The 24,633-nt window shown below is 46.2% G+C and overlaps 1 protein-coding gene across 2 annotated transcripts in view; it reads left to right on the top strand.

Moving 5' to 3' along the window:
• PGM1 (phosphoglucomutase 1) overlaps positions 1-4,967 on the top strand; it is a 61,539-nt gene extending 56,572 nt beyond the window's left edge. For both annotated transcript variants that reach the window (XM_045802168.2, XM_045802167.2), the window contains exons 10-11: positions 1,737-1,871; positions 4,315-4,967. In XM_045802168.2, coding sequence (XP_045658124.2) covers positions 1,737-1,871; positions 4,315-4,404 — 225 coding nt within the window. In that variant the 3' untranslated portion in view covers positions 4,405-4,967. The remainder of the gene's footprint in view (positions 1-1,736; positions 1,872-4,314) is intronic.
• The last annotated feature ends 19,666 nt before the right edge of the window (positions 4,968-24,633 follow it).

Below are 24,633 nucleotides of genomic sequence, written 5' to 3' on the forward strand. Positions count from 1 at the left end.
GAAAATTCTTTTACAGCCTTCCGGTTTGCTTTTTCCTGATAGACCCACATTTTTGGCCTGGTCCTTCTCAAGGCAGCTGACAGCTTTGAAGGGGATGGACCACAGGATTGATTTAGTATCTTTCTGGAGAGCAGGCAGTGGACGGGTGGTTGGAGCGTGGCCACAGTGACCCTCTGCGCCAGGAGTCTCCCATCCTCAAAATATTAGCACAGTGGGCTTTCTTCCCTATGCCCGTTCACCCTCTGTGAGAACTCTGGGTCCAGCACAGGTGATTGTAAGCGACATCTGAGATAATTAGAAAAAGAGAGGCCAGGAGTAGGTAGGAGGTGGGTATGGAAGAGGGGAGAGTGGGGTCCAGAGGATGGTAGAGCAGAGTGGAAGTTTTTGTAGAGAAGCCTTCAGAGAGAAAACGGGCAGTTAGGGAAAATAACCCCCAACTCTGTGCTGCGCCCAGCATCTGTGAGGAGGGAGCGGAGGGAGCTGAGGTGTGTGTGGGAAGGGTGTCGGCATGGACACGGGTGCTGTTCTCTGCACTCTGTGAGGAAGAACTCAACAGCTTCACATTCTATAATCAGAAAGTCTGAGCATTTAGATGGAGGGCCAGGGAGGAGGGAGAATCTTCTGAAGTAGATATTGCGTCTACCATCAAGTGGAAAGAATTTAGAAGCTTCAAGTTAAAGCTGTGGGAGAAGTTGACCAAGCTGGTATGTTTCTAGAAGCAAGAAATGGTAAATGGGAGTTACCTGTATCCTCCCCATGATGATGGAATCAGGAAGGTACTGTGTGCATTTCACCTGCTGTCTTCACTGCCAAATGGCACGGTTAAATACTGGATGGGATTTGGTGACAAATAGCAGCTGAGGAGCCGTATCTCTCCTTCTGGTTGGTCTTTGCCTTTATGTGAAGTTCTTCTTTGTATAAAAGAATGACAGGCTCGCAAAGACTAGAGAGTTCTCAGATAACTGTCTTGCTGAACCTTCCTACCTCGGGTGGCAGAATATCTACCCAAGAGTCTACAACCTCAAGTCCCCTGAAGAAAGAAGATTATTGAGGACGAGAGATACTGCCAGGGAGGGAAAGAAGAAGGCAGCAGGGGGCTGGGGGCATGGGTTTGACGTGGCGCCCACATGGACCCCACTTTGAGTCCTCAGGCATCAAGGGGAGAGTGATCACTGGATCCTGCTTGCTAGGTTGGGAATAGCCAGCTTCATCTGGGGCATTGGCCTCAAGTTCTCTGTTTGAAGCTCTCTGTTGGTGTTTTGCAAAGAGTTCTTCCTCTCATCTTTCTGGAATCTCTTCTGCTCTGGTTTCAGCCCGTTCTGTCCATGTTTTCCTCCTGATCTGGGGATCAAATTTCTGCATCTAGCGACTCATTTGTTTACTTATTTATTAGGCTTCAAACTGGAATGGTTAGTCCATAAATTACAGGGACCAGTGGGGAGAGGAGGGGAGGGCAGGCCTATGTCATCCAGCACCCCTGGCACCCCGGATCAGATCTCCCACCTGACCCTGGGAATGCTTCTCTGCCCATGAGCTCAGCCCTCTTTGGCTGGATGCAGTGACAGGCTGACCACGGCTGACACATGGGACTTAACTGCTGCCATTTATCAAGGATCTAATTCTCCAATTGATCAAGTATGGATGAAATTAGATCTCCAGACGAATCCCTTGTAATTTGCCCGCCTTCAGTTTCCTTTCCAGCAAGTGGGAAAAACATCTCTACTTACCTTCTCCAGGGCTTGCGGCTCATTTTTGCAGATGGTTCTCGAATCATCTTTCGACTGAGCGGCACCGGGAGCGCAGGGGCCACCATTCGACTGTACATTGACAGCTATGAGAAGGACATTGCCAAGATCTACCAGGACCCCCAGGTAATGTCCAAGCCCTGTGCCCTGACGAGTTCTTTCCGTTGGAGGAAATGATAGTGGTTGCACTGAGTCTGTGTTATCACAGCCCGTTTATTAAATGGTCAAACACACGTGTTTGTCAAGTCTCCTTCAGTACATCATAACAACAGTAATAGCTAACCATTATCTCAGTATTTTCTCTTTGCCAAGCTCTGTTCTAAACCCATTACCCAAATGGATATACTCACTGAAGTCTCAAATGAGGTAGACTATTATTATCCCTACTGCAGATAAAGAGACAGACAGTGAAAGGTTAAGTGGCAGCTAATAGGGTCACATGCCTGGTGAGCAGCAGAGTCAGGATAACTAACCTTTAAATCAGCCCCTTTTCTGGCATTGTGGTCTGTCACTGGTCATTTGCCACTTTGCTTGGTCTGATCGCCTGTTCTGGAAGAGCACACGCTGGTTCTAGATTTGGTGGTAGGGCAGAGTTTCATGACCCAGCAACAAAGGTCTATGTGAAGAGTCTGAAGACTTGCAGCCTGGTGGTTAGGGCTCCCAGCCCTACCCTAAGGGTCTCCAGAAGTATGTCAGAGTGAGGAGGGACCGTGGAGCCAGTGGTGGGGCAGAGAACTTGGAGGACAGCCACCCCAGGGGAGGAGCCAAGGGGAGACAGTGACACACAGGGAACTTTCACCTTGTTTGTTCCTCACACAATGGTCTTGACAAATGCTCCCCAATGAGAGTTTCACAATCAAAAATGTGTAGGAGCTGTTGTGGTCCATTAACCCCTTCTTCAGGATTTGTAACCCACACTGCACCTTAAGGGCTCTGAGAAAACTTACAGTGAAGACTCCTGTTTAAGTGGCATTTCACCATGATTATTATTCCACAAAGCCTCTTTTCTTCTAACACCTAATTAAAATCCAAGGAAACTCATTTGGAAGGCCTTGGCATAGCAGTTTTGAGCATAAATTTTGGATTTAGAAAGCTCTTGTTTTCAATTCATTTCCTGCCACCTGAGTAGCTGTGTGTCTGCGGGCAAGTCGTTTCAGTGCTCTGAGCCTTGGTTTCCTGGGAGAATACTACCTAATACTACATCACCTCCGCTTAGAGTTATTCTAGGGATTTAAGGAGACAAGGGATGCAAAATTCTAAACATTGCGCCTGGCACATAGGATTAGCTTTTGAGAACATGTGGCTCTTACAGTTTGTTTTTATTACAAAAAGAGGGAGTAAAAGGATGCTTCACTTTTACATTTTTTACTGTGGCCGGACTCCAGTTTCAGTCATTGCCAGATATCTGTCATGCTATAGGTATCCCTAAAACTTAAACCAAAGGCGATGGTGTCTGCAGTATAGACCCACAGAATAATAGAACAAGAGGAAAAGAAGAAGGAAGTTGTGTTCTTTGTTTTAATACAGGGCACATGGTAGATATAACGAATGAATGAAAGATAAGTTTCTTGGAACCAGAGTCCTCAGGAGGTGGAAGGGAAGTGGGGAGGGAGGTGGGAGGGCTCTGAAGGGTGTGAGGTGCCCACTGTGCCTAGATGTGTCACCGTTCCAGCTAGGAGATGCCTTCCCTTACTCTGGGGTTGCTGGCCTTCAGCCTCAGCACTTTCTGGGACTGTTGGAGCCCCAGGGGGAATGGCAGGTGGTGTGGTCAGTGCGTGGAGTTGCTTCTCCAGCTTTCATCCAGCAGTCAGGATTTGGTGAAGACGAAGGTGAGGGAAAGCAACAGAGGGCAGTAGGAAATGAACTATTCTTGGCTCTGCCCTTGAGTCCTTTGGTTAAACTTCATCTTTTTGGATATCAGTTTCTTCATCTGTGACATGAGCAGTTCAACTAGATAAGTGTTGAAAAATTTTTTTTGATTAAAAAATATTAAACATTATTTATATTTATAAATATATTTGTAAAATACTTATGTTACATTATCCTGCAACAACAGAATTCTTTTATTTTTTCCCCTAAGTGAGAGGTAGTTGGGAGGGTGGTGGTGTTGCATTTTGAAAAGATCTCTTTGGGGACATGTGGGCAGAAGTGGAAGTGGAGGCACTATTGTTCCAGGTGAGAAAGAGAACGTTGATTTAGCGAGATCTATGGCCCCAGGTTGGAGAGAAATGGCACCCGCTGAGGGATACATAGAAGGTAAAAGCCACTTAGGCTTGCTAATAGATTGGAAAAGGGGAATGTGGGAGAGGAAGGGGGCAAGAGTAACCTTAGTTATTCATTAGCTTTAGACCATAGACTGTGGTGTTGAGTCACTGAGATGGGGAATGCTGGAAGCTGATTTTAGGGGAAAGAACACATCTTTGTGCTTAGATTTACAGAGTTTGAGGAACCTTTGGGATGTGGGAGGAGGCAGTCAGACATGTGGGTCTTGGAGGCCATCTGAGGGCTAGAGCTATGGATCTGTGTCTAGAGAAAGTAATGGGAAAGTTTCTCTTTGTGTCTCCCTCAGGTCATGTTGGCCCCCCTTATTTCCATTGCCCTGAAGGTGTCCCAACTCCAGGAGAGGACGGGACGCACTGCGCCCACCGTTATCACCTAAGAAGACAGCCAGATGTGGTACGTCCCTCTACCCCAGGACCCTCCAAGTCATCTGATTGAAGAGCATGGACACAAACAAAATGTATCCACCCAGGCTTTTTAGGATTTGGTTTTTCCACTAACTAGTTGTTGATGGATGGCACACTAGTGCGACACTGCCAGTTGAGATGCCATGTGGGAAAGAGTGAAAGAGGACCCAGGGGCTTTTGCTAATGTACCTCCCTTTCCGTGCCCTTAGGCCCTGCTGCTGTGCAGGTATTTGTCTCCCCAGCACCAGCTTCTGTTGTCTACAATGTGTGAGATGGAGGTTGAACATCAGCTAGTGAGGCCATTTCTCATGCTTAGGGTGTGCCAATGAAATGACAGTGCAAGTTCCTTTCTCTCTGGTGAATTCTTTCCCCCATTAACTGTTTACATGTGCTCCAGCAAAATGCAATTTCTGGTGCCTTTTCTCCAATCAGTTCTTTCCTCAGAGTGAGACGTACTTGTCTACAGATTTCTGCCTTGTTTTGCAACATAGTCCCACACAAATATTTTGGGATATTAAAGCAAAATAAGCCACTATTTCTTGATGTCTTTTTTTTTTCTTAACTGCAAAATGCTCTCTCACTTTCAGAAAGAAAATAGATTTTCTTAAAAAAAAAAAAGAAGTATTGTATTTTGTTTGGATGTCCTAGCTAGAAGACAAAATGTTCTCTGAGCTAGGTTTAAAATCCTTGTACTCAAGAACTGTAATTTCAGATCATAGCAGGGTCAGCTGAGCCTGGGATCCATCTGAGTTAGATAAAGTAAGCTCAACATGGTTAATTTGGAATGAGGGAAAGCAAGATGATTTTCAGGAGATCTTTTTTCCCCCCCAGGAGATATTAAATAGCAAAGCATGGCCATGTGCCTTGTGTTGAGATACCATAATGCCTATTGAGGGGACCGAAGGAGAACTTCCAGAATCTTAGAGCAGGATTACTGGCATTTCCCTGGATATCTTGAGCCCACTGGCATCTTACTCATCTTAGAACAATTATTTATTTTTTTTAAGATTTTATTTTTTTGAGAGAGTGAGCGAGAGAGAGAGAGAGAGCAGGGGCAGAGGGAGAAGCAGACTCCCCTGCTGAGCAGGGGGCCCAATGTGGGACTCGATCCCACGACCCTGGGATCCTGACCTGAGCCGAAGGCAGATGCCTAACTGACTGAGCCACCCAAGCGCCCCATCTTAGAACATTTATATTCAATCCATGAGTATAACGTGGTAGTTAAAAACGTAGCCAACAGACCTGAGTTTGAATCCTGACTGAGATTTTGAGTCACGTTTGAATACGTTCTCAGTATCTTTAAAATCAGGATGAAAGGGTACCTGCCTGGCTCCGTCGGTGGAGTTGTGACTCTTGATCTGAGGGTCATGAGTTCAAGCCCCTCATTGGACATGGAGCCTACTTAAAAAAAATTGTAAAAAAAAAAAATCGGGATGAAAATTCTACTTTATGCAGTCATTGAGAACATTCAGTGAGTGGCCCTGTGCAAAGCAGTGGTCACTTTATCTAGCTCACGGTAGGTTGTCAAGTAAGTGGGACCTAGGGTTATGCTTATAATACTGTTTCTAGATTTTAAAGTATTAGGAAAGCAAAAACTGTAACATTAATACTTATACTGCATTTTATGGTTTGCAGGGCATTTCCACAAAGTCACCTTGCCATACACACTATGCCAGAGAGGCAGCTCAGCTCGGCGCCCCTCCCCCACCCAGAGTGGATTCCCTGTTCCAGGGGACAGGGCCCCTGGGGTAAGATTTCCAATGTTGCCATTTAACAAGGGGGTCTAGCTCAGTAAATAGAACTGAGCTTTCACAAAGATGAGTACTTGTTGAACATTAAATACCAGACATTGTTCTGAGTGCTTTCCACATACTCTTTCCATGCTCCCAATCACTCTAGGAGGTAGATACTCTGAATATTCCCATTTTACAGATGAGGTCTGGTTATGTGCCTGGTGTCGCACCACTGCATAGTGGTGACATACCCCCAGGTGGTGAAGCTCAGCCCTGCCTGGTTAGCCAATACTTTGGCCCCTTCTATTGACTCACTGCTAACAGGGGAAAGAAAGATTTTTCCATTTGCACAATGCCCCTGTATTTTATTTATTAAAGGGCCATACTTTGTGCCTTGAATGCCAGAGAGTGTTAATTTTGGCATCGTTGTCTCCACCTCCCTCTGGCCCTGGGACCTTTTTTTTTTTTTTTTTTTTTTTAGAGAGGAAAAGAGCAAGCTGGGGAGAGGAGGGGAGGGGGACAGGCAGAAGGAGAGAGAATCTTTTTTTTTTTTTTTTAAGATTTTATTTATTTGACAGAGAGAGAGACAGCGAGAGAGGAAACACAAGCAGGGAGAGTGGGAGAGGGAGAAGCAGGCTTCCCACCGAGCAGGGAGCCCAATACAGGGCTCAATCCCAGGACCCTGGGATCATGACCCAAGCCAAAGGCAGACACCCAACAACTGAGCCACCCAGGCGCCCCGGGAAAGAGAATCTTAAGCAGGCTCCACGCTCAGCGCGGAGACTGACGAGGGGCTTGATCTCAGGACCCTGAGATCATGACCTGAGCTGAAATCGAGAGTCAGACACTTAACCTAAGGCTGAGCCACCCAGGTGTCCCCAGCCCTGGGACCTCGATACTTGGGTGTATCAGTCAGCCAGGAAATGTGTATTGACCTACATTGAGTGTGAAATGCCCCGGGAAGGGAAGAACATGTTATAACGCACAGTTACGCCCTCCAGCTGCCCGTGAGACTAACGAAGGGAGTGAGGTCCAGTGCAGATAGGAGACTGTACCGGATAACTAACTGCCTTCTGAGTTGTATAGGCTGCACCTGGGGCAGGAATCCAGATTTTCGAAGCACCTGCTCAGTTTCAGGTGTTGGGTTACAGGCGTCCAAGTAACCCTCCGAGCAAGATGTTACTCTTCGTTCTAGAGCTGAGAGAGCTGAAGCCGAACAGAAGCCCGAGTAATCTTCCCTCGGTTCGCAGCCACCATGGGGTGGAAGTGGAATTTTGAGTGGGGATCTCACCGCCTTTCCATGACCCTTTTCCTGCCTCTCCATCTGTTGAATCAGCTGCAGACACTCCCAGGGCTGTGGCCCCCGGAATGGCTTTATAAGTTTCCTCCTCATCCCTGATCCTATTTCAGATGCTTTCCCTGAACCCACGTGGCTGCAGGTGTGGGCGTTAAATGCTCAGAGGAGGTAAGATAGATGGCTGGGGCCATGGAGCGGTGGGTGTGGGCATGGCTGAGGGCCACCCTTCCTCCGTCTGTGGCTTCCAGAGAGACACCCCAACACGTGTGCCCGCCAGGAACGCAGGAGAATGGGGCCCTAAGAGGCCAGCCAGTGGCCTGCAGCCAAGCTTCCCCGCCAGCCAGGATTGATGTGGTCTGTGAGTCAGGCCTGTTTTCACTGGGGCGTGGTGGGGATTACAGTGAGAAAATGGGGTTGGAACTGTTGGGGCTAAACTCTGAAATTTTACATTTCCCCTCCCTCTTGGCGTGCAGCTTTCATTTTGGAGAAGTAGATTCCAGTTCAGGGAAGCTCCCCAGGCCCAGAAAATGGCCAGGCTTACAAGGGAGGGGCCCCTCCTCAGAGAAGGAAAACAAAGGCCAAGCTCGCTGCATTTCAGGGGAGGCCAGGCTTTGGGGCATTGGTCCTTCTGCTTCGTCTGCCTCCGAGTTCATCCATGCTGCATTCAGGTCATCCATGCCGCTAGACAGAAATTGGCCTTCCTGAATAGGACTCCTTCAGAAAACACAGTACAACATGTGGGAGACACACCCCTCATGCTTTCACATTCTGAACCCCCAGCAAGGGAGGTGTGATAGGAGTAATCACAACCATTATGAACGGAGTCACTGCACCTCGCCTGAATTACTGCAGAGATCCCCTCATGGCCTCGGCCTCCATGCTCGCCCCCTCTAATCCGTTCTCCATGCCATCAGCTAGGTGCTATTTCGGTGCTAATGTCCAAATGCCTGTGTGTGTCGCCTGAAAGGCCATGTATTCTGCCTGCCGCCTACCCACCAACTCTTGTCCTCTGTTCTCTGCCTTAAGTTAGGACATGTGGAACCACCTGGAAACACTGTGCTCTGTTGTCTCCATGTCTTTGTAGCTGCTCTTCTGTCTGTCTGCATTACTTTTCTCCTCCATCTCATCCTCCACCATATCCCCCAACTCCTGCCTGTTGCTTAAACACTGTTTTCTCCAAGAAGCTTTCGCTGAGCCTGCAACATCTGGTTTGGGAATCTGGGTTTTCCTATAGAACCCTCCTTATGGCACTTATCATGTTCTATGTTAATAGCCTGTTTACTTTCCATTTCTCCCACTGCCCTGGGAGCTCCTAGAAGGCAGGGACTGGTTTTTTCATCAGTGTTTACCTAGGATCTACCCCATGCCCAGCACATAGCAAAAGTTCAAAAGACAGTTTCTGGAAAGAATGAAGGAAATCTAGTTGCATGGCAGAATGCTTTTGTATGCTCTGACTCCCTGCCCGCCCCCCCCCCCCCCCGCCAGCCTATGGGGTATGATTATCTTCATTTTGCAGGTGGCAAATGAGTTGACCAACTTTCACAGCTAGTGAATACCTTAGCCAATACCTTAACCTTTAGAGGTTGAAAGTGAGAAAGCACCCAGGACAGAGGGTCAGGGTGGGTACTGGCAGCAGATGGGAGATACATTGTGAAGGTCACTTTGAATAAAACTTAATTTAAATGTTAATACATATTTTATCTCCCACTGCTACAAAAGTTAATTGGGGGTATAGTTGGGGAAGGGTTCTACCAAATTAGCCTGAATATAGGAAGAAGTTATTTTTCTTCAAGGAGTGGAATCAAGAAAGCCAGGCCCAAGCCCTAAAGACCGCCTCTGAGCAGATTCATGGGAAGAAAGCCATGATGGAGCAAGGCAGGTCCACCAGCCCTGGGCCTCACACTGCTGGGGCACACAGTATGTACTTCTGGAGGAGGGAGAGGCTCTTCTTGGTTCGTCTCATGAGATCAAGAGGCATTCTTACCATGTGGCATGGCATTATACCAAAGAAGTGAGGTCACCACCAGCAAGAGTTATGTCTCATGTCTGTCTGCCTGCTTGTCCTGTGGGAACTTTTGAGGGCTTTGGTTTGGTTTTCACCAAATGTGAAGACTCTACCTAGATCTATTAAGTTGGATTTGTGGGGTGTGGGCTAATAACTGTTTTCCAAAAAGCATGTCTTCCGTGACTCAGAGTGCTGCTCTCCAGCTGACGGAAAGGCCAGAGAAGAGTAGCAATCTGTTTACCTTTCATGACAGTGTTATTTTGTAAAAGTTCTGTCTCCATTGCTTTCTTACTTCATTCTTGTACTCTGATTAGGACTATTATTATCCAAGATAAAGAAATAGAAACTTTGAGAGCTTACGTGGCCTGTGCAGAGTCTCACAATCACGATGGAGAAAGCAGACCCGCCACCTCCATGCCTTGGTGTTCGGGATTCTTTTTCCGGTTTACCATTGTTGTATAAACAAAGCACCCCCAAATCTAGTGGTGGTGAACTTTTGCACAGTCTCATTATGTTCACGGATTCTGTGGTCAGGAAATCAGGGCACAGTGGAAAAAGCGTGTCTGCCCTATGGTGTCTGGGCCCTCACCTGAGAAGACTGGAACAGTTGGGGAAATGACTCAGATGCTCAGGGGCTGGCATCATCCAGAGGCTCCCAGCCCCAAAGGCTGGATTCAGTGGGGACCGCTGACTGCTGCTCCTATTCATGACCTCTTTAGCCTTGAGTTTCTCACAGCGTGGTGCTAGCTTCTAGGAGGGAGCTTCCCAAGAGCAAGTGTACTGAGAAAGCCAGACAGAAGCTGTATTTTCCTTTCCTATGTACCTCTGTCCAACTGGTTGTGCCCAGCTCACTCAGGCCAGCCCGGATTCAAGGGCAGAGGAATTACATTCTACCTAATCTTGGGGGATGGCAAGGTCACGTTGCCGAAGAGCGTGTGAGACAGAGCTCTTTTAGCCATCTTTGGAAAATACAATCTGTCACAATTTTCAAATATTCTCCCAGTAAATATACCATTCTGAGTATGTAAATATGAAAAGGAATTTAATTTAGAAGTTATTTTCACCAGGAGCATCTGTTACTTATCTGAACATAGACATGTGCTATCATCTCACATTCCCATACCCATGACAGACATAACGAATCAATCGCAGCACCATGTCTACTAAACTCAGATGGGGCTCCAGAAACCTCAGTACAATACACTAGACAAGAAATATTAATAAATTACAGTGGGGATATGAATGAAAACTTATTTTCTACTTGGGAATATTCTTACTTCCTTACCTTTACAATGTCTAACTAACACCTCACATAGGGTGTGAAAGCCAATTTGAAAATAGACCAGTCAGTCTGTAAATTGATGAAAAATACGTGCACAAAATTAGTGATTACTGTTAAATAAGTCACCATTGATTTCAGAAACAGCATGAAACATATTAATAAAATAATTTTACTGATATTTTAAACTCAGAAGTGAACTGGAGGTTGATTTCACTGTTTGAAGGTCATGGTCTCAGCTTTTTTCTACACTTTGGTTCTTTCCATCTGCCACTTTACTGCTTTGGCTGTAACAGTCACTTATATCTGACTTCATGATTCCTAAAGCTTGTATAGCACTTTTCGGAGCACTTCAACTCACTGTCTCATTTAATCTTTACAGCTGTCCTGTAAAGACAGGACAATAGATTTGCAGTAAACATGACATTTAGCGATTGGATCCTCTGCCCCAAATCATACAAATTACTACTAATGGGGCACCTGAGTGGCTCAGTTGGTTAAGCATCTGCCTTCGGCTCAGGTCATGATCCCGGGGTCCTGGATGGAACCCCTCATCGGTGGAGGGCCTACCTCCCCCTGCTCATGCTTGCGTGCTCTCTCTCTTTCTCTCTCACTTTCACTCCACTTTCTATCTATATTGATCACCTTATTAAATGACAAGGTGTATATAAGTGATTAAATGTAGTTACCAGATACCTTTAATCACTTTATATACACCTTGTCATTTAACCCTTATCACAACCCTAAAGATGGGAATTATTCGCTCCATCTTACAGATGAGGAAATGGAAGCTGTGAGAGATTCAGTAATTTGCGTAAGGTTGAAATTACCAAGTGGTGGAACTGATATTTGAACCTGAGTCAATTAGACTATAAAGTCCAAGTAAAATCTAGAGCTAGAAGCAAGGCCTTACTTACTTCCATTGGGAAATAAATTTTTTTTTCAGATCAAATTTTTTTAAATGATTTTGGCAAGATAAACTGATAATAAAATTTGATGTATAATTTTTTAAAAGATTTATTTACTTGAGAGAGAGACACAGAGAGTGAGGGAAGGGGCAGAGGGAGAGAGGGAGAGAATCTCGAGCAGACTCTCTGCCGAGCACAGACTTAATCTCACAACCCTGATACCATGACCTGAGCCAAAACCAAGAGTTGGACGCTCAACTCACCGAGCCACCCAGGTACCCCAATGTATAATTTGATAATATAATGTTTTCTACTGATAGATGGTGGTGGTAGAGAGACATATTTACACAACTGATAGAGGTCAAAGGTTATTTAAAATGGAAGCCCAAGTTCAGGGGTCCCAAGTGTCCTCAGTAGATCACCCATTGTGATGTGGTGGATTTATGGAAGAAAGACTTGAGGGTCTGCCCTGACTTCACAGTCTCCCTGAACCAGTCTGGTACTGGTTATTCTGTGGGGAAAGTCGTTGGCATCATAAGAACAACTCCTTTCAGAACCTCTGAATTCATGTTTATGCTCCTGTCTCTATGCTCAAGGCAGATTTTTTTCCCTATCATTTAGCAATTTCCAGAGAATGAAGGATTACCTTCAAAATGTCTTTTGTGTGTGTGTGTGTGTGTGTGTGTGTGTGTGTGTGTGTGTGTGTGATGGGTGGGAAGAGGACCTCTGACAACAGTGACCAGAGACATTCCCTCTTGCAGTGTCCCGTATGACTCTGACCCAGAGTGGGCCCACAGTGAGCATTTGGGGGATAATGACTGTGGGATAATGACCACCATCACTCCTGCCCTGCAGTCAAAACTGTCCTGACTTCCAGAGCAAGGCGACAATGTTCAGCCCAACTGGCCCCTCTCCAGCCTCCCTTTCCAGCTTTATTGCCAATCACAACCCACTTCTTCACTCTCTATCTTCATAGTTCCCCAAATATCTCATACTTTCCCACATTGGCCTGACCTTGCACATGCTGTGACATCTGTTGGGAAATGTTTCCTTGTTGCACAAATGTGTTACCTGCTGTGTCCCATTCCTCTTCTAAGAAAAACTAGCTTCTGCTAGGAGGGAAGATATGACCATGCTTTGTACCGTGAGCCACCATCACATTTCCTGGCCACAGCTGATTAGACTAGGGGTGAGCACCTGACTCAAAGGCAGCCAATCCACTGGCTAGTCAACAACCTATCACCTATGACCTATGGCTTAGTTCGAAAGGATAAACTATAATATTCAGGCTTTCTTTTGGAAATTTGAGATAAAACAAGAACAAATTTGCTTGATTTGCCTTGCCAGGAGTAAGACTTTCTCCTCTGGAAGACCACACACTTAATACCACTTTACAGTAGTGTCTCGGGGAGAAAAATGATGTCTTGCATTGTATTCCCAGGGACTGGTTCAATGCCTGGTGTGTAGTAGGGACTCGGTAAATGTGTAGTGAGTCCATAAACTCAGGCAAGAAAAATTCACATTTCTTTATCATTTCAATGCAATTTAAATCTGTCTTTGACCCTTATTCCAGTAGGCGGCCAGGATTTTCTTTTTTAAATTGGACACTTTACGTGTGATTTTTATTCCCATTTTCTACATGAAAAAGCAGAGGTGCAGAGAGTTTAGGTAACTTGCTCAAGGTCACAGTTATAAGTGACAGATCTCAGATGAGGGACAGTAAGTCAAATCCTTACTCTTAATCACTACCTCTCAGATTTCATCTCCATTGTGATGCACAAATGAATGAATAAAATGCTCTTCTCACCTACAACTCCTTTCCACCATCAGTTGGTTCCTCTCTTTGTGTTTCTTCAGCACTTATTTCATTCATATTTAATCTATCCACACCTTTTGCACAGAACTTCCTGTAGTGTAATAATTAGAGCTAACAATGGGTACTTGCCTTATGCCAGTTACTGTTCAGGGATCAGGGAATGTAGAGAAATATTGACTAAATGTGGTTGAAATTTATATATTTTGAAATATTAATTCAAGGTGCTATTGGTTCAAGAAGGGTTTCTTTTTTTAAAGCCCAGATGCTTTCCTCTTTTTGAAAAATTTAACTTCAGAGTACAATTTTCCAAATCATCAAGTCAAGGCTTTGCATGCTTTCCTTTGGAAGTTGGAGCTTAAGTTACTGCGTGGTATAGGTTCCAAATACTCTGGGTATTTCCTGTAGATCATGTGAAGTGTGATGTGACATACCTTAGCAGTATGTTTATGAAAGTCTTTTTTTAATGGATCTTACTCTTGTCATTCTCTGCTTGGCGATTTGGAATTATTTTGCAATACAGCACATTACTATCACACTGGTAAAGAGGCTTCTGGTCCAAAATGGTGACGTAGGAATACCCTGAACTCACCTCCTCCACAGACACACCAAATCTACACATATTGATTAAGCAATTCTCTGAAGAACTGAGGGCTGACTGAGCAGCTTTCACACAACAAAAGATAGACCACACAGAGAATAGCAAGAGAGATGGAGGCGCGTGGTAATGAAGGGAACTCCTGCCCCCCCCCCCCCATGCAGTGAACTGCAGTGGGGAGGGATAATACCGAGCAATTGTGAGCAAATTTGTCTGCCCTGGGGAACAGGAAAAAAGCCTCGGTTTAAAAGGGCAACTAGAGGAGACCCTGGTTGGCTTAGTAGGTTAAACGTCTGCCTTGGGCTCAGGCCATAATCTCAGAGTCTTGGGATCGAGCCCCATGTGGGGTTCCCTGCTTCTCCCTCTCCCTCTGCCCCCTCCCTCCCCCCTCGTGTTCTCTCTTTCTGTCTGTCTCTCAAATAAATAAATGAAATCTTTAAAAGGGCAACTAGAATATCAAGGTACCATCCCTAGAATCTGCCAAAAGCCAGGGGAACTGCTAGAATTCTCTCTGGGTCAGAGGGGCTGGCAAGTGCCATGGTTTACATTCCCCCTTCACCTTGATAGATGGGAGCAGGGACTGGGCACCATAGTCAGTCTGCCTGCCACCTCAGGACACCCCTGTAGTGCTCGCTGTAGCTCTAGCCATCTTGCCAAAGCAATACAGCTGCAGAGAACCCTGAACACTCCAGATCAACACCATTTCAGTTCCAGACAGCTTCCTAGGACATCCTTGGATCAGAGTGCTCTGGGACCTCCTGGCTCATGCCTGTACCAGCTGCCTTTCTAGGGTGCCCCCTGTGCAGCACCCTGGGAATGCCCAGCCCATACCTGCCTTGGTTCCAGCTATCCTGCTAGGGTGCCCCATGCATGGAGCCCCCTGGGGTACTTCACTTGCACCCATTTTGGCTTCAGCTCTCCTGCCAAGATACTCTTTCCACTGAGAGCCCTGAGACCATTCAGGTCAACCCCCACTTAAGTAAGCCCCAGGTACTCCACCAGGGCAGCCCCAGCATGGAGTGCTCGAAGACTCCCAGCCCACTCCAGCCACAGCTCCAGCCACCAGGCATGCACAGTCTACACTGGGGACCATACACAAGACCATTCCTTCAAGTTTATGAGAAGTGGCTGTTTTGCCTAACTCATAAAAACAAACACAGAAAGTTTAGCAGAATGAGGAGACAGAGGAATATGCTCCAAACAAAAGTGCAAGACAAAACCTCAGAGAAAGAACTAGATGAAACTGAGATAAGCAATATTCCTGACGACTTTAAGGCAACGATCACAAAGATGCTCACTGGACTGGAGAGAGGAGTGGAAGAACTCAGAGTTTCAACAAAGAGAAAATATAAAAAAGCATCCATCAAAGTTAAAGAATGCAATAACTGAAATGAGAAGGTCCACTAGAGGGAATCAACAGCAGACTAGTGGGTGCAGAAGCACCCATCGTGATCTGGAAGACAGGGTGATGGAAAGCACGCACACTGAACAGCAAAAAGAAAAAAAAAGATTTTTTAAAAATGTGGCTAGGTTAAGGATCTCTTGGACAGCATTGTGCGAACACACATTCACATTATAGGGATCCCAGAAGGAAAAGAGCAAGAGAAGGGCAGAAAATTTGAAGAAATAATAGCTGAAAACTTCCCTGAGGTGGAACCAGATGAACCCAAGGAGGTCCATACCATGACCTACAATAATTAAAATACCAAAGGTTAAAGAATTTTAAAAGCAGCAAGAGAGAAGCAAACAGTTATGTGCATGGGAACCCCCGTAAGACTATCAGCTGATGTTTCAGCAGAAACTTTGCAGGCCAGATGGGACTGGCGTGATATATTTAGTGTTGAAAGAATACTCCACCTGACAAGGCTATCATTCTGATTTGAAAGAGGGAAAAAGAGACAGACAAACAAAAGTTAAGGGAGTTCATCACCACTAAACTGGCCTTACAAGAAACGTTAAAGGGACTTTTTAAGTGGGAAGTAAAAGGTCATAATTAGAAGTAAGAAAATTATGAATTAAAAGATGTAAATTGTGTCAGTATACACAGAACATGTGGAGGAGGGGAGTAAAGTTCTTTTAGAATGTGTTCCAGCTTAAGTGACCATCAGCTTGATATTGACAGCTGTATGTGTAGGGTGTTGTAGTAACCTCATGATAACCATAGAGCCTAAACTTATAATAGATACGTAAAAAATCAAGAGAATGAAAGCCAAGGATAACACTACAGAAAGTCATCAATCACAAGGAAAGAGCAAGGGAAGAAGAAAGGAACACAGAAGAATTACAGAAACAACCAGAAAACAATGAACAAAATGGCGATAATTACATACCAATATTTGCTTCCAATGTAAAGGGTCTAAGTGCTCCTCAGAGACACAGAGTGGCAGAATGGATAAAAAAGCCAGCACCCACCGACATGCCACCTGCAGGAGACTGATTTCAGATGTAAAGACACATGCAGACTGGAAGTGAAAGGATGGAGAAGGATATTCCATTCCAGTGGAACGATAAAATTGCACTGATAAAGGCAGCATGGTGAGTGAGCTATTGTCTTCAGTGCTCCTTTAGAGGATTATTATTATCCCCTTTGCACTGATGAGCAAACGGAGGCCAAGAGAGGTTGTAAAACTTATCCAAGGTCCAGTAGCTGAAAGTGGCAGTCAGTCAGACTCTAGAGTGCTGTTTTAAAAAAACTGAGTGATAACTCACATCCCATGAAATCCACCCTTTCAGAGTGTATAACTCATCAGTTTCTAGTATATTCACCAGGTTGTGCAGAGTGTGCAACCATTACCACTGTCCAATTCCAGAACACCTTCTTTACCCCTAAAAAAAACCTGGTACCTCTTAGCAGTCTCTCCCCATTCCCTGCAGCCCCTAGCAACCACAAATCTTCCTGCTTCAATGGATTTGCCTGATCTGAGAATTTCATATCAATGGAATTAAATGATATATAGCCTATTGTGTCCTTAGAGCTCTTAACACAGAACAAATGCTCCTAGACCACGAGCTCCTCCAGTGTGAAGGCTGTTTTGTTCCTGTTTGTCTTCACAGTGCTCCAATCCACTGTGCTTTTGAATGAATGATTGATGGCACAAATGAATTATGAAACAAATATATGTAGACACTAAAAAAACTCAGAGTCTGATGTTTGCCGAGTGCCTGCTATGGGCCTAGCACAGTGCTAAGTGCTTTGCAAAGGTGACCTCACCCTTATAACACCCTCGTGAGAGAAGTACTATAATATGCCCATTTTACAGATGGGAAACATAAAGAGGTTAAATAACTTGCTGCAAGTCCTAGATACTGGGTGGTGGAGACAGTCTTTGAATTACTGTCCCTGGTATTTGAGTCTGTATTTCTAAATCGTATGCAAAGGAAAGTCCTTTAGAGATGGTCTAACCTCCTCTGTCTGCAGCAAGAAAATGGAGGTCTAGAATGCATTTGCAGCTACCTGGGGAGCCTGTACTATGTGCCAGCCACTGCACTACCTTGGAAGCCATATGCCACTCAAGGACAAAGGTAAACCCAACAATGGCCATTCCCTGCAACAGGCACTAGGTCAGGGGTTTGTGTGCAATGAGGGCTGCAGGAATGGCGGGCTCAGGGCACCTATGCAGGGCACACAGCCCAGGGCCTGAGCCAACCTTTCTGTCCTCTGCTGTCAGCAAAGCACATCTCCCAAGTGTGAGCTCATGGAACTTATTATCACCACCCTCAACACCCACCTCAACACCCTCAACATGCCTGGGGAGGGTGCCTCAACTTGGTTCTTTTCCTGGCCTGTGAGGGCCCAGGTAGAGAACGCTGCCCTGGCAATGGCTGTGAAGGCCCTGTCTCTGTCTCTCAGGAAAACGGGCAGGCAGGCCTTTGCTCCCCACTGCAGGGCAGGGTAGAGCTGCCAACCAACTCCCTTCGTGTTTCTGGCCTGCTCCGTGGCTCTGCTCTTCTCACAAAGACGGCTGTGTTGGATCTGTTTTTCTAAGTCAGATAGTTACTGGATTTCCACCTCAGAACTCAGTGCCAGCATTCCATGTAGCCAGCCTCACTGCCACAGGCTGTGGTGTAAGAAGGAATTTGGGTTTCCAGAGCACGGTCAGAGATTACACTCCTCAATTCAGGTGGGTGGAGTCAGGAGAGGCTTCCCACACCCACTGTCTAATGCATGCCAGACTTGGGCTTGGCCAGGAAGAGAGCTCTGGCATCGGGAGAAGCCCAGGCCCCATCAGGCCACGCCACCTCCACGAGATGCCACAGACTGGGATGATGACCAACCCAGAGTTTGCCCCTGATGCTCATCTCCTTTTCCCCTGTTCCCTCCGTGCTAGTCTGGTGCGTGGGGTCAGGGCAGATGATCCTCCATGCATGTGGGGTCACACCAGGATGTAGCATCCCAACACTGGTCTGGGTCAAGAGGAGGAGACAAATTGGCTCCTGGGGACAGCCAGGTGCCTCATAACGAATGGAACCATGTTCCATAGCTATGTTGAGAGGGCGGTAGAAGTTCCCAGCCAGAGAAGTGATGTAAATATCAGGGCTATAGCTGGTTCAGTTCGGGACACAGGTGGAGAGAGGAATCTTGAGGACGGAGACTAAGAAGGTCAGAAACAGGTTGGGAAGGGGTCAGGAATGCCCTCGTAGCCAGTAGCCAGTAGCCAGTTGAAGGTCTGTGTGGTCATCATGGAGGGAAAGAGATGGCTGAAAACCTCAGCATGGGATTGTGAGCATATGCTCAGTGGGACTTTCCTCTGGGTGCATCCTGGATTGAGGGTCTCAAGAGAACTTCTGTGTTTGTTTCTCCCAGGTACCCCAAGGGTATGACTAGTCTGGATCCTTTCTTTTTTATATATATATATTATTTTTTTTATTATATTAAGTTAGTCACCATACAGTACATCCCTAGTTTTTGATGTAAAGTTCCATGATTCATCACTTGCGTATAACACCCAGTGCACCATGCAATACGTGCCCTCGTTAATACCCATTACCAGCCTATCCCATTCCCTCACCCCCCTCCCCTCTGAAGCCCTCAGTTTGTTTCCCAGAGTGCATAGTCTCTCATGGTTCATTCCCCCTTCTGTTTACCGCCCCCCCTTTCTTCTTCTGTTTCTTCTCCTACCGATCTTCCTACTTCTTATGTTCCATAAATGAGTGAAACCATATGATAATTGTCTTTCTCTGCTTGACTTATTTTGCTTAGCATTATTGGAGTCTTTTTTAAAGTTGGTGACTCTAGGACCATGCAAGTGGAATGAATTTCAACCCCAAGCCCATGAGAAAACTCATGTTTATAAAGTCTCAAAGGGGATGGCTTTTTTTTTTAAGATTTTATTTATTCATTTTAGAGTGTGTGCATGCACAAGCATGAGCAGGGGGAGGGGCAGAGAGAGAAGGTGAGGGACAAGCAGACTCCCCGCTGAGCAGGAAGCCCAGTGCAGGGTTGATCCCAGGACCCCGAGATCATGACCTGAGCCGAAGTCAGATGCTTTGTGACTGAACCACCTAGATGCCCCTCAAAGGGGATGGCTTTTTTAATCCACAAACTAGGCCAAGACACAAATGCTTTCTTGTTACCTCTCTGTGGCAGTGGGTGCATTTTTTTCCCTGATCCATTATTTCACCATTCGCTGAAGTGCCCTGCTTTATATGTGGTATGGGTATAGGGAGAAGAAGGTTCTCAGATCTAATACCCATCCATGTAGGTCCAAGACCTTCTCTCCTTTCCTCACATGGCTGTTAAAATATAAGTCTCTTGGTTACCTGAGATTGGTAGAACTTTCCTGGGGATCTGTAGCTTCAGCTACTCACTTAACCCTCTGTTTTCCAGTTCCCTCTTCGTCTTTACCCCAGGAGTATTTCTCATTCTTTCTTGCAAGTTCTGTTGTGCATTTAAAAGGATCTTTGCTATGGTTTTTTGAGCTTTTCTAGATAACTTCTAGGTAGTTGGGAAGTGTTTCAGTTTGCTTAGAATCTGAAGTCCTTTCTGCTTCTACTCTTGCCCCTTCCATTTCAATCTAGCCGGTGTGGTCTTAAAACACACACACACACACACACACACACACACACACAACACAATGTTATCTTGTTTTTCATTTGCGTACAACCTTCAGTGGTTTCTCATAGCTTTCTGCTAATTATGATATTGTTTTGTCAATGTTTTTGTATATTCCACAATCTTCTCCATTTCTCTTCTATAATCGAAAACCACTTTTCCATGGGGGAAACTTTTCCCATATTCCATATGGCCCTGGGACTGTCAGACATGGTGCCTCCCCTTCTCCTTTCTCCACCCTCCACCTCTGTTCTAGCTACAGTTTTAGGAACACAGACCAAGTTAGGCCAATCATTGTAAGGCATCCCCATGGACATAGTGATTGGCCGAATGGGTAAGCATGTGACCCAAGCTGGGGCAATCAAAGTCTTGTCCTGATTTTATTTTCCAAATGGAGATAGAGGAGTAACTTTTTCTTCCTTTTGGACCATAGGGTTGTGAAGAGGCAGGCCTGAATATCAGTTACTGTTTTCCTACCGGATTGACAGAATCTGTCAGTGCAGGAGAAAATTAGGCCTACTTAATAAGAAATGCGGAAACAAACAGATAAATAATTAGTTGAAAAGGAAGTCTTGATACTGTTGGAGCTCCCGGATCCAGCCCTACCTTAGGTTTTAACTCTAGACTTCCCAATTTAATGAACCCATAAGTTGCCTTTTCACTTAATTTAGTTTGCATTAGGTCTTTGTCACACATAACAAAGAGACTAGGCCAAATCCTTTACAAGGCAGTCTAAGACCCTGTGTGATCTGGTCACTGCCTATTTCTCCTCACACACTTTTTTTCTCTTTCTTAATGGCCCATCAATACAGAACTTTCAGTTTTTCAAATGTTCCAGTCTCCTTCCTGTCTCAGGGCCTTCACACAAGTCATTCTTTGAGATCACTCTGCTTGACATATTCCTACACATCCTTCAGGTGTCTGCATATAGATCATGCCCTTAAGGAAGGCTTTCCTGACTAGGCCAGACTCCTTGTCTCCCCGTCAGCATGAAGTGCTCCTGCATCGCCCTGTGCTTTTTCTTCTAAACACTCATCACAGTAATAATGAACATGTTCCTTGTTTACAATAAGACAGTTCCTTGTTTACAGTCCGTCTTCTTTGCTGGAATATAAGCTTCATGAAGTTACGGACCATTTGTCTTCATCATCATTGTGTATTCAGTGCCTAGCACAGTGTCTGGCACAAAATTGCCTCAGTAAATATTTGCCGAATGAAAAAAATGAACAGTTCAGTGTTTGACTCGAAAGCCCATGCTTTTAGTCTCTGTGGGATTTGGTAACTAATGAAGGAACGCTGGTGGTCCTGATTCATAAAGTGACCGTAGAAGGATCCTTGGGGGAAGCATAATTTAGTCAGGTATTTTTTTAGATTTATTTATTTATTATTTGAGAGAGAGAGAGGGAGGGAGGGAAAGAGATAGAGAGTGGGAGGAGGGGCGGAGGGAGAGAATCTCCAGCAGACTTCCAGCTGAGCGTGGAGCTGGATCTCACGACCCTGAGATCATGACCTGAGCAGAAATCAAGAGTCAGATGCTTGACCGACTGAGCCACCCAGGTGCCCCTTAGTCAGGTATTTTGAGCTGGATTTCTACTTGGCCAGGCTATGTGGGCCTTGCTCCCAGGAGATGGCAGTGTTGTACAGTCTCTGACTCATCAAGCCTCCCAGACTGGCTTCTCTGAGGAATGGGAGCTACCTTGCTGGACATTGACCCCTCATGTCCTGGAAGCCACAGTCCATGGCCCTTTGAAGTAGCTGTTTGTTGAAAGCAGGTCTGAAGCCGAGCTTTGTTCCAGAGGCTGGCTATTCCCTGATCCAAGATAAACAAGCTCCTGATGGATCGATTGCTGGATCTGGGGCGGTACTCTGTTCAAGAGCTCCACCTTCCTCCGGATGTCAGCCTTTGTGCTCGGCGACCTCCTGGAGAGAAGGCTCAGGAAGGAGTCAGTGCCTCCTGAGGCGGTGGGAGAGTCTCCCTTCTCACAACTTCTTTCAAATCCAGAGGCTGCTCCTGAGGGTACAAAAGAGCCCAGCCACCAGCATGGACCCACCGGTGGACAGTCCTCTGTTCAAATTCTGGCTAGATCCCTTACTGGGTAGCCCAGAATAAACGCCTTATCTTCTCTCAATAAGGAGTACTAATGTCTCCCTCTCAGGCTTGTGCTGAGCGGTAGAGCCAGCCATGTGCAAACCTCCTGGCGCCCTGCCTGGCGCATAGTAAGTGCTTAGCAAACCACAGTTCCCTTCCCTCTCAGTGCCCCCCTCCCACTGCCATCACTGTGAGGCCACGTGCACTGGGTGGGAAAGTGAGAACGCCTCCTCAACAGGGTTTACTGGCAAATGTCTAAAATCAACAACCTTCTTCACTTCCCCCAAGCACTTTCCTCTCCCCAGTGTGACTGTAAAGCCAGATTTAAAAGTGCCCATAGTCATTGGAACACACCCCAGTCAGATAATCCACATCACCAGTCCCATCCGTGGGAGCCTGGCTGCTGCGGCTGCCGCTGTGGGGAGCCAGGTCTCCTGGGGATCCCGAGATCCACCCCGGCCCAGAGGCCATGGCTCGCCTTCGGTTCATCTCTCTCTTCTGTGGTGGAACATCTGGGCTGTAGCACTGGGAATGTTTTGGCCCTGGTGCTGGGGCCCTTATCTCCGTGCTGCGCGAGCCCGATTCCTGCCGTGTCAGAGCCCATTAGAGGCCATTCTGCTGAGGCTTTTGAAGGAGTAATCGGTTTGTAGAGGGAAGGGGCTGTGCCAAGCCAGGCCAGATGGAGTAAGTAATGAAGGCCCCAGATTAATCAAACTTGTCTCTTTTTTCCAATATGAAGGCTCAACCCAAGAGCTTGGCAGTCTCAAGACAAATTATACTTGTCAGCTTCAAAGCACAAGTTCCCTTCCAAGTCAGAATGTTTGTGCTTTCTCTTTCTCGCCATCTCCTTCCCCCTCTCTCAGAGAAAAAAAAAAAAAAACTGGAGTAGAAAATGGGGTGCATGTAAAATGTGGTGACATTTTTGCATCATTGTAATAATAAGAGCTTCCACTGGGCCTCTACTATGTCCCAGGCAACTGAGGCTCAACATGCATTGACTCGTTTATTTCTCATCATAACCTCACAAAATAGGAATATATCAGAACCCCCATTTTACAGATCAGGAAACCAAGTTTCAGAAAGGATGACTGGCTCAAGGTCATATGTTTAGTCAATGTGGAGCAAGGATGGAAACTCAGGTTTGTGTGACTCCAGCCACTGCACTTGGCACATTCTCTAGTGTTCAGAGCTGTTCATCTCGCTGACTGAAGTCTTCACCTAAAGGAAGAGTCGGCTCTGAAGCCAAGAACATGGTTTCCTGCTCCTTCCTGTTGTTAAAGATCCCCCTAGCGTCTTGAGCCAAAAGCAAGAAGTAAGGAGTGTGTTCCCAGAGAAGCATTTCCAGAGGTATACGTTATAACATCTGGGTCTTTGAGATACATGGGGACAAAAGTCCTATGGTTAAATTTGGGAAGTACTGCGTATAATTGATCCTCCCTAGTGGCTCAAGTCATGTGGGCCAGCCAGGCGTCCTGAAAGTAGGAAACCTGATGAGCTTAGCTTTACCCACTGTTTCCCTGAATTACTTGACCTAGTTCTGTGTTTCAGGGCACACCTAGAAGCATCCCTGGGACTGAGTCCTGAGAAACCAATCTGCCCCAGAGCCCTGCTACTTACTGTGCTCAGACCAGCATAGCAGTAGCTGCTGGGAGCTCGTGAGCAATGCAGACTCTTGGGCCGCGCCCCAGACCCACTGGAGCCCTGGGCCATCTGAAGGCGCTAGCATCTCGGAAGCTCTGCTGCACATTAGAGGGTAGCCAAGCTAAGGTCAGTGGACCCAGAAGCTCACTAAGTAGATTGGCCTCGTTCAGCCACCCAGTTTTTTTTTATGATGTCCACACAAGTGTTGTTCATTTGGAAAACTAAGTTAAAGAGAAAGATCAGTTTCTCCCTTGTCCAAACAGCTCTAGCCCCACAACAGAATATAAACATGACATGAAGGAGGAATGCCATATTTAACTAGGGCCCTGGCCCACCTCTAAGTTTTTGGTAATTCCTCATTAAGAAGAGTTAGCTCTTTGAGCAATCATTTTCTCCTTCATTACACACGTGCTGCCTCAGAACTGAGTTCCTGTCATTTTGGTTAAAAATTTCCAGACGTTTGAGCCGAGCCAGATCTGGCAACCCTGCCATCTGCCACACTCACAGTCCATGGCCCCCGTGAAGGGGGAGACAGTCCCATGGGCTCCCGTGACCCGCTGTCCGTGCCTCCTCCATCTCTGGCGGGCGCTTGACTTAAGGGCAGTCAACCTATACGCTGTCTGGCAACATGATGTGCCCTGGGGCAAAACGTGAGCCATAAGAAGCAGTGGGAAAAGCCATGGCTGCCTAAGCCAGAAGGTTCTAACACAGACAGGAGCGGGAGAGGACACGGACCGGCTAAGTGTAAGCCAGTGCATGAGGGTGCAGGAATTGTGAGCAGGCAGG

This window comes from Ursus americanus, chromosome 12, assembly GCF_024610735.1.
Source record: "Ursus americanus isolate L20-20 chromosome 12, mUrsAme1.1.p, whole genome shotgun sequence".
NCBI lineage: Eukaryota > Metazoa > Chordata > Mammalia > Carnivora > Ursidae > Ursus > Ursus americanus.